Source organism: Marmota monax, unplaced genomic scaffold (assembly GCF_021218885.2).
Source record: "Marmota monax isolate L192 unplaced genomic scaffold, Marmota_monax_Labrador192_F-V1.1 WCK01_AAM20220418_F8-fsc00073, whole genome shotgun sequence".
NCBI classification, from domain to species: Eukaryota; Metazoa; Chordata; class Mammalia; order Rodentia; family Sciuridae; genus Marmota; species Marmota monax.
Window position 1 is genome coordinate 7,830,850 of NW_026692846.1, and position 17,597 is coordinate 7,848,446.

At 48.3% G+C, this 17,597-nt stretch overlaps 1 protein-coding gene across 7 annotated transcripts in view; it reads left to right on the top strand.

The window, feature by feature from the left end:
• Zfat (zinc finger and AT-hook domain containing) overlaps positions 1-17,597 on the top strand; it is a 180,581-nt gene that overhangs the window by 42,393 nt on the left and 120,591 nt on the right. For all 7 annotated transcript variants that reach the window (XM_046449067.2, XM_046449063.2, XM_046449065.2 and 4 more), the window contains one exon: positions 1,004-1,255. In XM_046449067.2, coding sequence (XP_046305023.1) covers positions 1,004-1,255 — 252 coding nt within the window. The remainder of the gene's footprint in view (positions 1-1,003; positions 1,256-17,597) is intronic.

Consider the following 17,597-nt stretch of genomic DNA (forward strand, 5'->3'; position numbering starts at 1 on the left):
AGGATCTCTGTGGTGCTAGCAGTGGGTAAAGTGGCTGGTGTTTCGTTGTGCAGAGAGAGCCACAACTTCAGAAAGAGCAGGAAGGTCCCCCAAAGATATCCTCATCCATAGACCAGTCTTCAACCAAAATGATGCCAGGACCCGGAGTCCTCCCTTTTCCCTGCTGTCCAGATTCCGAGGACTGCCCAGATTGCATTCTTTAGTCAGACAGATGGCTGTGGTCTTGGGGATTTCGGCCTGACCAGGAGTGGCCCCCTGGTTGGCTCTTTCAGGGGTTCCTCTCAAAGTCACATCTTCTGCTTCACTTTGCACGACTGTACATGCTGCTCTGCTTCCCGACCCTGCTTTGCTCTTAATTTCTACCTTTATTTCAGAGATAAAAGCCTTAAAGATGAACACTAATCAAGAAGAAATGCATGTTATAAAATGATTTGGAACTTGGCTTTAAAGCAGCTCTGATCATGCCATTTAAAATCAGTAGGTCGCTAGGAAACTTGAAAAATATTGTTATTGTCTTTGCCCTATAATTTGTGGCTTTAGATTGTAATTATTTTTTCTCTTTCTCACCAGGACAATTTGACTTCTTGAAATAATCTGAATAGTTGTCTGACTCATTAAGAGTATGACAAGCTCAGCAGTGTCTGAGAACTCTTTGCCAAGAAGCAGCGAGATCTGGATTTAAAAGGAAGTGGTGGTTAGCGAGGATTTTGGTCTGGGGGCCAACAGCCACAGCTTAGTTCTCAAGCTTCACAGAAGGAGCATGTGCAAAGGTTCACCCGACAGTCTTGAGGCAGAATATCATAAGATCCAGTACCATCAGCATTTAGGCACAGGAACAGTAGGACTGGTGATGCTGCTGCAGCCGGGCCCTTCTAGGGCTTCTTTAGACTTTCATTTTTGATAAAATGGGAGACCTGAACATATTCTTACATTTAGAAATTGAGTGCGTGCCCTGCCTTGCCACCCAGTGTCACTCCACCCTGCTCTCTTGTTTCCTTTGCAGAGTTTTTGGTCATGAAGAGGAAGAGAGGCAGGCCTAAGGGGTCCACAAAGAAGCCCAGTGCTGAAGAGGAGCTGGTGGAAAACTTTGTGAACCCTAGCGACGAGGGTCCACTGGCTCCAGAGGAAGGGGCTGGCTTGACCCCGAGCAGCCTGGAGTGTGGCAAGTGCTGTCGGAAGTTCTCCAACACGCGCCAGCTGCGGAAGCACATCTGCATCATTGTGCTGAATTTGGGTGAGGAGGAAGGAGAAGCAGGTAAACGGACCAGGTGACCATGTGGTTTCTCACAGAGATGTACCTACGCATACTTGCTTACGGCTTTGCTTGCTACTTGGAATAGTAGTAATGGTTACTGACTATTACTGTGTATAATCTTTCGAATTAATGTACCATCTGTGAGCTGGAGCCCATGGTGCAGGCCCAGGGTGCCTTGGTGGTGCTTTGGTGGGTCGTAGAGAGAGTAAAACAGTTTCTACCCTTGATGAGCTTATGTTCTGTGAAAGGAGATTGAGTTTTAAAATGCACAATGACAAAGGATAGAAAATTGTTCCTGGGAGAGAGTGTACTGGTACAAAGTCAGTGAATCTGGTGCCACAGTTTGGCATTTGGCTGATGGGTGGGAGGTTGTCTTAAGGATGGACAGGGCCATGTGGATAGTGTGAATGACTTGGGGACTCAAAGCTGTGTTAGGAACCTGATTGGCCACCAGTGGCTGAGGACTGGGGTGAGGAGGTTAGCTCTGAAGTAGCTCCTACAAAGGGCTGAAGAGGAATGGCCTCCAGCAGGGAGGACAGCTGGGGGACAGCTCCTCTTAGGCCACCTTCCCAGAGGAGCGAGGTTGCAAGGTTGTGCTGTAGGCACGAGGCCTCCAGTGGCTCTGTAATTATTGTTTGCTTCTGGGCTGTTTTTCAAGATTTCAGGCTGCTCCCGTGTTTAGGAAGATCTTGGTGTTCCCTGCTTTGCTCAGCCTGCTGCATGAGAGGCCATTCAGGTCAAAAACTCTGGCTCTGGAATGTGGCTCCTGGGGTTGGAATCCCACTTAAGCACTTCTAAATCCCTTGTGCCTCTGCTCAGTCTCCTTGTCTGTAACATGGGGCTGGAAGCAATACTGTTGCATGTGGTTGCTCTGAGTATTAAATTAGACAGGACTTGTAAAGAGCATCATAGCCTTACAGAAGTACCCAGTAAATATCAGCCAGCTGTCCTTTTAGCTGTTGAGGGCCATGCAGAGACAGCACTATTTTCTTTTTTTTTTTTTTTTTTTATTGGTTGTTCAAAACATTGACAGCACTATTTTCATTTTTAAAGGATACACTTGGACACTGAAAGATGAAGTAATTTGTCCCAGGTCTCTTAGTCAGGGGACTTGGCCTTTGAACCCTGGCCATCCTACTTTGAACCTCTGCTCTTAAACTCTTTACTGTAAATGCCTCCCTCCGAACAGTGAAGCCAGACCCTTGGTGTGCAGAATCCTAGCACAGATTGGATGGATTATTGAGTAATTCATCAACTAATACTGATGAACATCTAGGATGGTGGCCAGGCTCATTGCCAACATCTGTGCAGGTTGTAGAAGATATACGATGTGGTTCTTCTCCTGAAAAGTGCCTGTGGAAACCTTACCACTGCAGGGTTAACAAGCAGCAGCCCAGGTCCCAGCTCGGCAGTGGGGACAGTGGTCCTGAGTCAGTACGGGCAGTGGCCATGTCAGAGGAGTGGGCAGCAGCTGCAAGATTGCAGAAGGATCAGTGCTGTTTGGGAGCCTAAAGTTCTTTTGGAGAATAAGAGCAGTTTTAGAGAGGAAATATTGAGGAGTAGTCTAGCACCCACCTTCTCCGACCTGTTGCCTGGCTTTGTCAGTCTCTGCACTTGGGTGATAGGATGTCCCAGTCTCTCTCTGTCACACACAGACATGCACACATACAACCTGCCCCATGTGTCCCAGTCTCTCTCTGTCACACACAGACATGCACACACAGCCTGCCCCGCGTTTTACGGCACAGCTAGTTAATGCTCATTGCATTTTAGCCAGAAGGACCTTCTTTGGCTGACAAGGCTGCCCTGTTTGTGTTTCTGCCTGGTCTTTCTGAGAACCCAGTTCTCTGACCGTCTAGTGCCGTCTCCTCGCACATCTGTGTTGTTTCTGGGCCTTGTAGGTGTCTCCTGTCAGGCTTTTCTGTGATGCACCCAGCCACCTTGGTGACTAGGCTGGGACGACGGATTGCACTCTGGCAACACCAGACATTCCTCTTCCTTTCCCATCCCCAAATCTCAGGCCTAGGTCTGGCTTTGGACAGTGTGAGTGGGTCATAAGGTGTGTGGATGTTCCTGGCTGCAAGGGTCAGGGTCTGCTTTGTGTATCAGTCCTTCAGTGTCCCCTTCACCTCACCAAATGACCCTTGCCATGTGGCACTGTGGTACCATTTTCCCGTGCTATGCAGGACTTTGTTTTGCTGCCAGCCGTGGTACATCTGATGAAAGTTCAGGTTCCGTCAGATTTTTTTTTGCTGTTGTAAATAGCTCTTTAGTAAATTCCTAGTAAATCTGTAGGTGTATGTGTGAACATATGCACGTATGTGTACACGTACCTGTTTATTATGAGTATGTACGTGTGTATCTGTTTCTAGACTTCTAGAAAACTCCCAGCAACTTACATTCCAAAAATGTCTTGAGAGTGCTAATTGGAGATTATACTTTTTGTTTTCTCTTTTAATGACATAGAAAACGCAAAGAAGAAAACCACAGTGGCCCACAATCTCGCTGACCAGGCCTGGCGCCCTTTGTGCTGCTGAGGCCGAGAAGCCCCTCCTGTTGTGCACCCTGCCTGGGCCGTCAGGATGGGGTCGCTGTGCTCTTCGGTGGTCATTTCTAGTTCTCCATGTGGCAGGCACATTCTTTATGACAGTATTTTTCATCTAATGAGCTTTTTCTGACACTTTTTATGTTACAGAGGCTGTTCTCAGTGTCTCATAGCTAATCACTCTTGGAGTTCTCCTGGCAACCTTCACACAAGGCACTGTCATTATGCCCATCGTATAGGAGAGGAAACTGAGACAGCGAGGCCCAGCAGTGGGCCTATAGCACATAGCCTGCGAGTGGTGGACTTGGTTGTGGCTTTTGATTGGTTGCTGTGGGTCCTGACCCAGGCAGTCAGTGACTGTCCTTTTGTCATCTTTAGAGCCTGTACAGCATCTCATCACATGTACAGGCCACAGATCTTACCCCATTGGTTTTCAGTTGATGGGTGTTTAGGATTGTTTCAACTTTTTCTGCCTGATGAAAAAATACTTCTCAGGTGAGTCTTGAGCATGCATTTTTCTTTCATTATTACCATCTTTTACCCTGTGCCATTTTCATCTTAGGTAATTGCCTGGTAACTAATTGCTGGGTGAACAGGGCCTGTTTTGCCCGTTGACACGCCAGGTACATTGTCAGACCACCGTGAGAAAGTGTGCGTCAGTTTCTACCCCAGCTGTGTTGCTCATATTGCCTTGTTCTCTGGTTTCTCCCCGCCAGTCTCAGGTGGGGGTGATTGTTTTAGTTTGCAGCTCTTTGGTCACTTATGATTGTTCCTGTACATGGGTATTAACTACTTGTGTTTGGTGTGTGGTTGGGAATATTCCTTATTAATGTCCTTTACTTATACCTTTGAATTAGCACATAGGCTGCAGATATTTTTCAGTTTGTTCTTTATCATTTAATCTATCTGTAGCCTTTTTGGCATTTTGCTGGCACAATATATTTCTTGCCTTTGTATCATAGTTAGAAAATTTTCCCAAGGCCTGGCATGACAGGAAGTATGCTTCTGTGTGCCTCTGTGACTCAGATGCTTTCATTTTACCTGTATTTTTGATCTGCCTGCAAATTACATTGTTGCATCAGTTGGAAAGTGAGACACTTATATATATTTGATCAATAAATTTAAACAAGGGAATAATCTTAATAAATGCAATTTAGCCAATGAACTATTTTAAATCATAGGGTCCATGGACAAATATTAGGGTGTGATAGTTCAAAGTCTAAAAAAACCCTTTAAAAAATAAACCTTTGCATTTCAGAGGTATTATGAATTCGTAAGAAGTTACCAAGACAATGCAGAAAGATTTCATGTGCCCTTCACTCAGGCCGCCACCCACGTGCTGTATCTCACACAGGTGTAGCCTGATACCAAGATTGTAAGAATGTGTATGTGCTCGCCACTGTCACTCGTCGTCACTCACCACAGGGGGAGACTTTTGTCAGCAGCTGCTCCAGTAGGAGGCAGAACTGCCCTGTTCCCCCAAGCTGACCTTGAGCTGCCCCCTTCCCTAATCCCCATCTGGAAACCACTGATGTGGTCTTGAACTCTGTGATTTTATCATTTCAAGAATGCTATGTAAATTTAATCCCATAATATATGGCCTTTTGAGGTTGGCTTAAAAATCCTGTTTAGACCCCATTTCTAATTTGATAATTGAGGAATTTAGGTCCAGAGGTGATGTTATGGAGTGTCCCTGCTCATTTTGGGTGGCAGTGGGGGCAGGATCCCAGTCTCCCTGTTCTTGCCCAGTTACTAGCCCATCCATCACATGCCTGTCTCACAACCAATCTGGCTTCCACTTGGAGGATATGGAGTTGGAGTGTTTCAGTGCTCCTCTGCCAGGTTTTTCTCTACATCACAAGAAATTGAGTTCTACTTGTGCTTTTCCTGGTGTTCACTGTCTATAGTTCTCTAGCAAGGGTAACAGGGTAACAGGCACAGTCCCTTCTAATAAGATCTCAGCTGCCTCTTGCAACAGGCAGTACAAAAATCGGTCTTGTATTCCATGGTTTGAAATGACCTGAATGGACTTCAATTTCATAAGTACCTAGTGGGAAGGTGTAAACTCTGGGTGTGTTTTTCTCTCTGGCCACAGTAAAAGCTTCTCAAATATGTAGAAATGACCTTATGCCCAGCTGCTGTGTGGCTGAGGTCCATGCAACTGCACCATGTTCTTGAGTTTGCCATATAACAGTATTACCATTTGGAAAATTCTCACATGATTCTTTTAATATATGCTCTGTAAAGAGCAGTTCAATAATATTTCAAACAATTGACCCTGACTCTATAGCTTGTTAAAACAATTAGAAGAAAACGAAATAAATTTTTTTTTCCTCTACTGTGAACCCTGTCAAGTTAAAATGACACTTTTGATATGTACTCCACATTTACTTCATTCTGCATTTGAATAGTAAAAGAAACTGGAAAACTAGACTTTTTCCCCCGCTGCTATGTGGAACAGCTGGTGTTTTTGAGAAACATTTTGCAGCCTACAGAAAATCAGTATGTCTAGTTTATAAAAGTGGCTTCTGAACCTTTCTAAGCTTGTTATTTCTGGGGTCATTTTATGCAAAGAGAATTGTAAAAATTTCCTTTTACTCTTGTCAAACCCTTCCTTAGAGGAGCAGGCGTGGATTTCATGGCTGCACCTGAGGTGCGCCTGTGCTCTTCATGGGGCTGTTTCCACAGCGTTTCAGGACCCTGCCTCTGCCTGCGTTTGTTAGTCACACAGCTGACTTGGTAAATACCTGAAAATTGGGTTTGAGTTGCATTTGAAAATTTGTGGTGAGGAGATGGTGCAGCACCAGTCCCTGAGCGTTACACTTGTCTCTGTGGAAATACGTGTATTGGCACCGTTTCTTTTGGCCACCTGTATGCCCTTGTTTTTTCTCAGTACTACTCAGGGAATGAAATTTGGAGTTCTGTAGCTACACTTGGCTTGGCAAAGTTCAAGGTCCCTCTGTGACCCTCTTCCCCAGCTCTGCTCCTGCCTCTCGGCTGCTCCTCTTCTGCCTGTCTCAGCACTATCCCTGATTCTGCTAGTGGTGGGGACTGGGGCAGGCTGCACCCCTAGAGCAGAGCTCCTCCAGGTCACAGGGACATGACCTCACCATGCTTACCATGCCTGCTTTCTTGTGGGTGCTGCATGTCCATTTCAGGTTCTCAGGGGGCTCTGCTTGCTCAGTGACCCAGCGAGGAAGCAGTCACCACCTTGAACTTGGCAGGTCACAATACAGGGGAGAAGGAGAGCCTTGGGTGGTTTCACTTTGGCCCAGGAGTGATATCTGCTGTTTCTGTTTATGCAACTTATTGGCCAGGAGGGGTCATGCAGCCCCACCTGACTCTGGGACCAGGAAGTGCAGCCCTGCCATGTTCCCAGGGCAACAGGAAACTGAAGTGCTTGGTGTGGCCTTCATTGTGTCTGCCGCACAGTTTCTAGGCATTATCATGGTTCTGGTGTCCTGCAAATGTTTTCCTTGCCCATATTTCACTCTAGGTGTCCCACAGGACTTTGCTACTGACCTCACTGTCCAGCTCCTAATAGGTGTTCTTCCCGGTTCCATCTCGGTGACTGGCCCCACCATCCAGATACCTCAGTCAGAAGCCCCCTCATCTGCTGCATCCCTTTCCTTATCACAGTGGCTGGCTTCCTGCTGAGTAGCTCCCCTCCCCTCCCCATCCCAGCCCCTGTCTCTGTGGGTCAGGCCCCAGAATCTTTCCAATGGACTCTGCTTAGAGTTCAGCTCTGCCCTTCCACTGCAGTGGTTGGCAGATAGTTGGGGGATACATCTCTGGTCAAATCCATTCATTTACTAGTAAGCTGTATATTTTTAATGTAATGAGTATTCAGAGTCCTTACTGTGGACCTGCCATTTTTCCTAGAATTGTACAAATATCAACTCATTTCTTCTTCATAAAACTCCCATGAGGCAATTATTATTTTTGTCCCCATTTTACAATTAGGAAACCAAGGCATACATCCTGTCTAGTACCACATTGTAGTCAGTGATGGGCCTGGAATGTGAACTGAGGCATTTCGGCTCAGTTAGGTACACTGCTATATTAAAATGTTATAGATATTATAAAACATATGTAAAAGACTAAGTGTCAAAAGGATGAAATAAGAAGGGTAAAGAGGAATTCTTGTTCTTACCCCGAAGATGGCCTTCCAAAATGCCCATCACTGTTCAAGAGAGTCTGAGCCCCTTGAAAGCCTACTGGGTCGCTTGAGAGCTGGCTCCTGCTCCACTCTGTACCTGACTTCCTTCTTAGCCCTTGCCACCTTTCCCACCTGGGGGGACAGGGGCCTTCAGAGGCCTGTGAGTGGCAGGTATCCTGTGCTCTCCTCATCTCTTGTGCACATCATTTCTTTTGTTTGGGGTGCCCTTTGTCCTTTCTGCTCCAAGTAACTGCACTCCTTCAACAATGTTGGAACCCTGGCAGCCCCCTGAACCAGTGGGGCCCTGTCATATCACCTGTGCCTTCTCCTTGGACAGTGGAACCCTCTCCCATGCCAGTCACTTCCTGCTCATCTCTAGACAGCAGCTTCAGTCCCATTGGTAATTAAGTCTTTTGATGAGGTGTGTCAGTTGGTACCACGTATCCCACCCTGTCAACTGCTGGCATCCAGGGCTGTTAGTAGCAGGGCAGGCTCAGGACCTTTTATGGGTGGGGAACATTCACCCACAAAGTCCTTTATACTAGGACTTTTGAAAGTAATACTTTCTTGATCAGCATCATGGAGGCCAGCCTGGGGATTGGTGCTCTTGGGGACTCTGGTGGAAGCCAGTGGTCTGGTGCTTAGAGGCAGTATTGCTGTCTGAAGCTTAGTGGGCTGCTTACTACCTCCTGGAGTGGAAGGGCCTGGGCCTGGTGGGTGTGATGCAATCCCTGATGCAAGGGATGTAATGAATGGTTCTGAGAGAAGCAGGTGGCTGTTGTGCATTGTGACCATGTTTTGAAGGAGTGCTGTCTGTGGCAGTCCTGAGGTCTGAGATACTCTGGAGTGACGGCCCTGGGCCCCATGGCCGTTGAGGCAGGACATGCTCCCCAGATGTTGAGGAGGTTGGCTACAGCTGTGGGCTATGTGAGGTCCCTGCAGCAGCAGATTCTCATCTCCTACTCCTGAGTTTATGCTCTTGTGGGCTCTGAGCCAGACTTTGGGGATTGAACTTGAGTAAGAGGAGTTTCTTCCCTTGAGCAGCTGAATCTGGAGAGCAGGCCGGGATATAAATAGATGAAATGTGGTAGTGGGCTGAGCCACAGGTGAAGGGGCATGTCCTGGAAGGTTCCCTGGAGGAGGGGGCTGTGGGCTGTGGGCTGTGGGCTGCAGGCTATGAGCTACTCCTCTATCGATGATTTGGCAGTGGGGGAGGCGGTGGAGAGGGGGGTGCAAGAGGCATTTGCTGCCTGAAGTTTCATGCAAAAACCTGCAGCTGAGGGAATGTGAGCACAGGTCAGGAGTGGGGTGGTTTGTTGCAGCTGTATGTGCAGTGACTGGGGCAAGGTGCAGTGAAGGCCGCATGCCTGTCCTGGGTTTGTGTCAGTCAGTCCCTGTGGGAACAGTACCCTGGAAGCAGTGCTCACCTGTCCTTCTCTCATCACAGGAGAGACAGGAAGATGTAAGAAAGCCCCGGGGAAGAGGGAAAGCAGAGGATGCATATTCAGCAGGTAACAGAGCTGCTGGGTCTGAGAAGCTCTTAAACTGCTGTCTTAGCAGGGTGGAGCAAATTGGTGGCAGAGCCCCGGAATATAATCCCTCATCAGGCTGCTGTTCTGACAACTGTTCTGGGCCTTTTGTTAATGTGGTTGATAACATTTTTGCTCTCTGGGGCATTTTGAGATTTAATTAGTTCTGGGGCAATTTAGAATAGGTACTTTAGAATATTAGTGCAGTGTTAATTATAAATGAATGCATATGAACTAATTTCTTCAAACGTGTGATTGCATTTACATTTAACTCTTCACCTGCCCATTCTCAGTGTAGCATATCTTGTCTGACTATCAGGTTGCAAGAGGGGACTCTGACAAACTGTGCTGGGAGTTCAGGGTGAAACATGCACCCCCAGATCACACAGGATTGGGAAACAAGGCAGGGTCTCTGCTGAAGGGGCTCCTAGGACAGGAGGGGTGGAGGGCAAAGCACAGGAAGCGTTTGTGGTAAAAGGAACTTACTTGGATTTTGTTCCAGCTGGGTTTCCTTCTTGGTGAGGTTTCCTTGATCAGAGCTTGGGACAAGAGTGTGTGCATGTGCATGTGTGTGCACTTGTGGGCACCAGGGGGGCTGCTGGCATGGGGGGAGGTTCAGCACTGGGGAGCGTCTCCAGTTCCCACTCCAGAGCGTCTGCTTCCCCTCCAAGGTTCACATGCCCATTGTGCACTGTCATCACTTTAAAAAGTGCTGTGGGGTTTCCAAAGGAAGTGAAATATAAAGAATGATGTCAGTGTGCTAGGGGTGAAGAGCAGTATGGCACAGATGTCAAGAAATTAAAGTCACAGTCCTGAGATTGTGAGTGACTCCCGCAGGCTAGGTGGCAGGTGAGGCAGCACTTCACTGCTGCTCTTTATTAAGACCATAAATGAAACTCAAGTGGTCCAGTTGTCCCCTTCTCTGAGGGAGCGACGTCCCCAACACCCTCAGCTGATGCCTGGACCCATGGAGAGGACCAAACCCTGTATATACTGTGTTTTTTTCCTGTAAATAGATACCTATGATAAAGTTTAATTTATAAAGTGAGTACAGTAAGAAATTAACAGTAATAGTAAAATAGAATAATTAGAACATTATACTCTAATAGAAGTTATTTGCAACCTATGAATTGATTGATTTCTGAGATTTTTGGATTGTGGTTAACCATGGGTACCTGAAGCTATGCACAGGAACCTGGTGTAGCTCCAGTCTCAGGCCTGAGTGGGACTTTTGCATGTAGCATACACATCTCAAGGGCCACTGTGTGTGTCTCACCATGTGAGGGGCTCTGCGTCTCTTCTCTCTTGTTAGCCTTACAGTGATTGATTCTGCAGATGCGATCATGGTTCAGAGAGAGTTCTAAGTTCGTTTAGCTGAAAGGCAGAGCCCAGGTCTCCACTTAGATGCCCTTGACTCCACATCTGGCTTCTCCACCATGCCTTATCTAGATGGGGACGTTTACTTGAAGTGGTATTTGGAAGAGTACCTCGTGTGTCCTGATCCAGTAGATTTTAGGTTCTTGCTCTTTGGGGGTGTTCAGTGGCTTGTGCTGCAAGTACACCAAGGAGGACGTGGGAGGTTGTCAGGGGAGCTGGCTGGGACCCCACTCACCATCTAAGGAGTCATGTCCTTCTATCTTTGATTATGTTGAAATTGCCCAAAGAGGTCACTTGGAAAAAGTCCTGCTCTTATAAAGACTTTGAAAGGCACCATTCTGGTGCATTGATAGTCACAGCTTGATCCTCCTAGGACACAGCTTGAAGGGAGGCTTGATGGACCAGGGACTGTAGCTAGGGCCTTGCTTTCTGGAGGACCACATTGGTAAGAGCGTTGGAGAGAAAAGTGAGACTGAAAAGACTGGCTGAAAGGGCGGAGGTGTGTGGATTAGTGGCGTTTCAGGTGCTAATTGTGCCTGAAAGTGCTTTGCAAACCGTCTTGGTACCCCGCGTGAGGAATTGCTATGGTAGAGTGGTTTATCTCTGTTTGATGATGCTGGTCAGAGGAGAAATACCAAAAGGTGTACACTGCAACTAGATATTTCTGTGTGAAAGCCACATCTTCTGAGAGGATCGATACGGCTCTCCTTCCCTGTGACCTGGCTCCCCAGGGTAGGGTCAGAAAGCATTTATAGGGTTATGATGTCACCTACTCTGGCTTTTAAGCATTTCAGACAGATTTCAGTTATTGATCTTTCTAAAATACATTCTGTTTTTTCTTGGATAAGAGTCTTTTCTAGAGCTCAGTGAAAATATTTTCAAATATTTGCTACAGTTTGAAAACAGAATATTACTGTAGATTTGTGTGTGTGAGTCACAGTCTATTACTATGACAAAATACCTGAGATAATCAACTTACAAGATGGAAGGGTTTTTTGTGGTTGGAGGCCTCAGAGGGTATCAGACGTTTTAGTTCATGGTTGCTTGGCTCTGTTGTTTTAGGGCCTGTGGTGAGGCAGAACTTCTTGGCTGGGAGTGCGTGGTAGAGCAAAGTTCCTCACCTCATGGTGACCAGGAAGTAAGAAAGAGATAGGGAAAGGCTGGGGGACCAATAGCCCCTTCCAGGGCACATCCCCAGTGACCTATCTTCCTTCCTCTGGCCCTACATCCTGAAGGTCCCACCACTTCCCAGCAGTGCCAAGCTGAGGACCAGGCCTTTAACACAAGGGTCTTTCGGGAGATACTCCTTATCCAAAGCATAGCCCTTGTGATTCCCACATGCCCCTGAAGCAGGACATCTGGAAAGCAGTTGTTTTGAAAGAGGCATCTGGAAGACTTGGATAGACCCAGATCCCCTCCATGCAGCCCCCTTGATCTTTTTGTTTTCCACACTAAGATGTCTTTCTTGGGACTTCAGCTTGGCCACTGCTCCTCTTCAGGTGCTCTGCCTAGGCTCGAGGTCAACCGGACGTTCTATGGAACAAGGATAAATGAATTATCCATAATTCCCATTTGATATTAGTGGGCAGCTAGATTTCTGCTGGGAGCTCTCTGACTGCCCCATGTCCTGCCATCCCAGCAGGGTGACTCTTCACAATGTGTGTGTTGCTAGGGGGTTCAGACTGTCTTGTGTAGGCAGATGGCCCTGATTCTTGGAGCATAGCTCTTGCTTTCTTCCTCTCCCAAGAATCACCACCACTTAGCAAGAAGTGGCTCTGTAGAGCTGGAAGAGCCCGCGTGCCCTGGGCACGCGTAATGGATTATAAACGCTTGGCCCTGGAGGCTGGCGCTGGAATGGTGATCTGCTGTGCCTCGAGCCAGCGGTGCAAGCAAGTGCACTGTGGACCTTGGCTGCAGGCTCCACTGGGACTGTTCAACTGTGTAAAGCCACTGGGAGCAATTGTCCTTGGCTGAGGGCCCAGAGAGCAAATGCCAGCTTTTGTTTTGCTCACCTGGGCCTTTAGCACAGTGGCCCTGGGACCCCTGTCAGAGGGAGGTGGGTTGGGGGTCGATGAGCTGCTCAGCAGCAGTGTTTGGGGCTGTGGTACGTGAACAGACCTTCAGTTAAGCTTTTTCTTTCCCTCTAGAGAAAGCAAAAGAAAGGAAGCTGAAGAGAACGTGGGCATTATCTGGGGGGAAAGTAGGAAAATTTAAAAAATCAGTAACTCAGAGGAAGCAGGAAACTATTTAAAAGCACCTTCTTTTTTTTTTTTTTTGCTTTTTAAAAATTATTAGTTGTTCAAAACATTACAAAGCTCTTGACATATCATGTTTCATACATTTGATTCAAGCGGATTATGAACTCCCATTTTTACCCCGTATACAGATTGCAGAATCACATCGGTTACACATCCAAGTTTTTACATAATGCCATACTAGTGTCTGTTGTATTCTGCTACCTTTCCTATCCTCTACTATCCCCCCTCCCCTCCCCTCCCATCTTCTCTCTCTACCCCATCTACTGTAATTCATTTCTCTCCCTTGTTTTTTTTCCCCTTTCCCCTCACTTCCTCTTGTATGTATGTAATTTTGTATAACGATGGGGGTCTCCTTCCATTTCCATGCAATTTCCCTTCTCTCTCCCTTTTCCTCCCACCTCTCGTCCTTGTTTAATGTTAATCTTCTTCTCATGCTTTTCCTCCCTGTTCTGTTCTTTGTTGCTCTCCTTATATCAAAGAAGACATTTGGCATTTGTTTTTTAGGGATTGGCTAGCTTCACTTAGCATAACCTGCTCTAGTGCCATCCGTTTCCCTGCAAATGCCATGCTTTTGTCATTTTTTAGTAACAGCACCTTCTTGAAAGGCCAAGATACAGGTGAGCTGGGTGAGAAATGCCATGCACTCACAGAAGCACCCACCAGCATGACTTCCAGCAGGAGTCCAGGAGGCGCGTCGGTGGGGAAAAGTCAGCCTTGCATAGTGCAGAGATGGGTCAAGTGAGGGTGCCGGGAAGTTCATGAGCACCCAGGTCAAGTGGGAATGCGAACTCTGGTGTCCAAAAGGAAATGAGCATAGACTTACCAACAAGACTTGTTAAAATGCCCTTCTCTTCTTCCCTCCATGTTTCTTGCACTTTCACAAAGAAGTGCTGAGCCCTTGCACTTGTGGCCAGCGTCTCTGGGTAGCATCCAGGTCTTCATGCTGGTCCTTGTCACCAGCCACATGGTTGGTGTCTGACCTTGAATTATTCGTTGCTTCCTAATGCCCTGGGCACTGACCTCAGCGAGTGTACCTGCTCTTCTCTATAGGGCCCTGGTCCTGGAGCCATCTGCCAAGATCATCGCCAAGAACCTTAGCTGCTCAGTGTGGTTCCTGGCCCAGTGTGCCCAGAGCCATGAGAAATCCTGTGCTGAGGCTTCTGAAGCTCTGGAGACGAGAACATGGTTGGCCTGGGCTGGTGGGTCCACAGCGGGTGACATGGAGCACAGAGGCTGTGGGGCTCCCATCTGTGCACTTTGGGTAGTCCTGGGGGTATCTTGGTTTGTGCGCCCGGGAGCCACTGTGGCTGCAGGCAGTTTATCTGGATGTAGTCTCAGGACGTGGGCTTGCGGGTGTGGGGACTGGGGCATTGCAGAGAGGGAGCCAGGGGTTTTTCACAGGGTGCTGCTGGGCTGTGGGTTTGGACTCTGGGGATGCTGCCACAGTTTCTGCCAGCATCAGTCACTGCAGTGGTGGTTCAGAGAGATGCTGCTGGCTTCACTGTGGCTGCTCCTGCGTCAGGGAGGATCCGAAGTGTGCAGAGAGCCCACAGGCCCAGGCAGGGGGCTGTTGGCTGTCCAGTAGCATTGAAAGGCACGTGATTGTCACCTGCTCTGTCTTTCCCAGGCTTTTTTCCTACTCTCTTGCATTTCTTACTCCTTCACCTTCTTTTTCCTGCCCCCTATCATCACTTTGGCTTTGGGCAGCAAGACTCTGGCACATGAGCCTTTGGGGAGCAACTGTCCCCCAGCCGTTGCAGTGGGTCAGGGTGCATGCGCAGATCCAGCAGCTGCAGTCAGCTTGCGGGGTTTGGTTGACTTGTGGTTCATATTGTCGGAGCCCACAGAGGGAGCGTGTGTGCTTGGAAGTCATGGCCTTATCTGTGCAGGGGCAGGGTATAGGTGGTTTATGGCAAACCTTGGAGGGCTTTATCTACCACCTTCTCCTGATGAGGAAGGGAGTGCAGCCACTGAAGGTGTTTAAGGAGAAAGAGACAGTTCAGGTTTTTGAGGAGAAAGTGTTTCACTCTAGGGTCGAGGTATAAGGTGGTTTCTGAGTGTGTTACTCAAGACCTTACTAGTGCAGGCATCATTTAAAAACGAATTAAGAATCAAGTCTCTTCCTTATGTGACAAGGAGTCTGGGCCTTGGGTCCAGCACAGCTGTGCCATTAAGTTCAGGATCTCCCTTTTCCTTTGTGACCCTGAAGGCACTGACCCGGGCTTCCACTTGCCCTGCCATGGTGGCTGGCCCCTGCTGCAGTTCTAGGCAGGGGCATGGCAATGTCCATGGCAGTTCCTCACCTACTAGGCGGCAGAGCCCCTCTCAGAGCCCCTGGCCCCCTTCTCCTGGACACCACTGGCTGGGCCCAGGTCCTGTAGGACAGCTGCAGCAGCTTCTTAGCTCTGTGGAGGGGCTCTTGCCCTCCAAGAGGGGTGGGAGCTGGAAGTGGGTAGGGGTAGGGTGGGTACCAGCACTGGCACTTCCCAGAAGCCACTTTCCCAGAGGGAAGTTCAAGCAGGAGCTGCTGAAGAGTTAGCCGACAGGCGGATTCTGGCCCAGTCCTGCCTTGTTCACAACTCAGGGCTTTCCCCACACTGGATTTTAATGTGACAAGGCTTCCAAACCTTGCCCCCCCCTCCCCCCCCATGTTCATCACCAGCTCTGCAGTGTGCTCACAATGCCTGCCGCCTAGAGCAGAGTGGTCCCCTCCCTCCCTGCAGAGCATGGGAGCTCTTTAGCCACCTCCTACTACCCCACCTCCTACTAACCCCCACCTCCTACTAACCCCCCGCCTCCTACTAGCCCCCTGCCTCTAACTAACCCCCACCTCCTACTAACCCCCCCCCCGCCTCCTACTAGCCCCCTGCCTCTAACTAACCCCCCCCGCCTCCTACTACCCCCCATCTCCTACTACCCCCCGCCTCCTACTAACCCCCCCGCCTCCTACTAGCCCCCTGCCTCTAACTAACCCCCCCTCCCACTATCCCCCACCTCCCACTACCCCCACCTCCTACTAACCCCCACCTCCTACTAACCCCCACCTCCTACTAACCCCCACCTCATACTAACCCCCATCTCCTACAAACCCCCACTCCTACTAACCCCACCTCCTACTAACCCCCACCTCCTCCTACCAACCCCCACCTTGTATTAACCCCCACCTCCTACTAATCCCCACCTCCTCCTACCCCCTACCTCCTACTAACCCCCACCTCCTACTAACCCCCACCTCCTACTAACCCCCACCTCCTACAACTCTGCCTCCTACTAACCCCCAGCTATAGTGTGTGTTTGCTTGTTTGGTTTTTGATTCATGCCATCAACTGGCTTATGCTTTGGTGAGCTCTAATTCTCAGGTACTTTTTATGGGACCATATCTGTTCCTGGCATATCTCCCACATATTGAATTGTATCCCATGGCAAATTCTATTATACAGTGAAGCATCATTTTAAGGGCAAAAATTCTATAAGATGTTGTTTCTACCTTTTTATAACAACCAGCATATTCTGCTTTAGTTATTTATGCATGTGTATCACCCAATATGCAGACTACAAAAAAGACTTCTATGACTCAGACAATTTGTAGACCTTTGGAAATGTTTTTGTTATAGCCACTAAAAATAAAAATAAAATAAAATAAAGCCCACACTGCTGTGGGCATGATGCCACCAAGCCTGTCAGAACGTGAGCCCCAACAGCAGCTGTGGAGACCTCCAGCTCCACCTCTGCCTGTGCACCCCCATAGGTGTCCTGTATCCTTCAAGGATGGACATTGGTCCTTGATTTGGCCTTGGAGTGAGGTGTGCAGTTCTGTCTGAGTCACGAACTCAGCTACTCATTTTTCTCTTCAGTTTGATATTAACATATTGATTGTTGATTCTAATTATATGGTTAAGGGCCTTTTCCAGTCAATTTGAAACTTCCCTAACACTGTTTTATGGCTCTAGAGATGATCCAAGTGCCTGGACTCTAGGCCAAGCACTCCAACCTTCAGTTGTAGAACAGAAACTGAGAATGTGGGTTCTTATCATTAAGCTCCTTAGCCAAGTTTTTCTCTGGCCTCGTCGTGATGGACTCTCCTTCCCGGAGTCAGTCCATCCTTCTCCAGGCTGCCTTTGCGGTCTAGGTGTTGGATTGCTGAGGCTGCCTCAGCTTCCAGGGAACAGACTGCCACTTTGCCTTTGCCTGCTTCCCTTGACTTTTCCCACTCACCTGGCTTCTTATTGCTCCTGGCTCTGGTTGCACCTCCCTGATAACCCCACATTCCATCACTTTCCAAACGCGCTCCTTGTGCCTGCCTGTCTTATTGCCTGTCCTGTGCCTACCCATTCACCCCAAATGCACTCTGAAAAAGACTTATGTGGAGTGGCATGCACTCTGAAACAGGGACCCAAGGCAGCTCATTATAGATTCTATGACTTTCATTCTAAGAGAGCTCCCCACCCGTCCTTCCTGTATTTCCTTCTCTCGC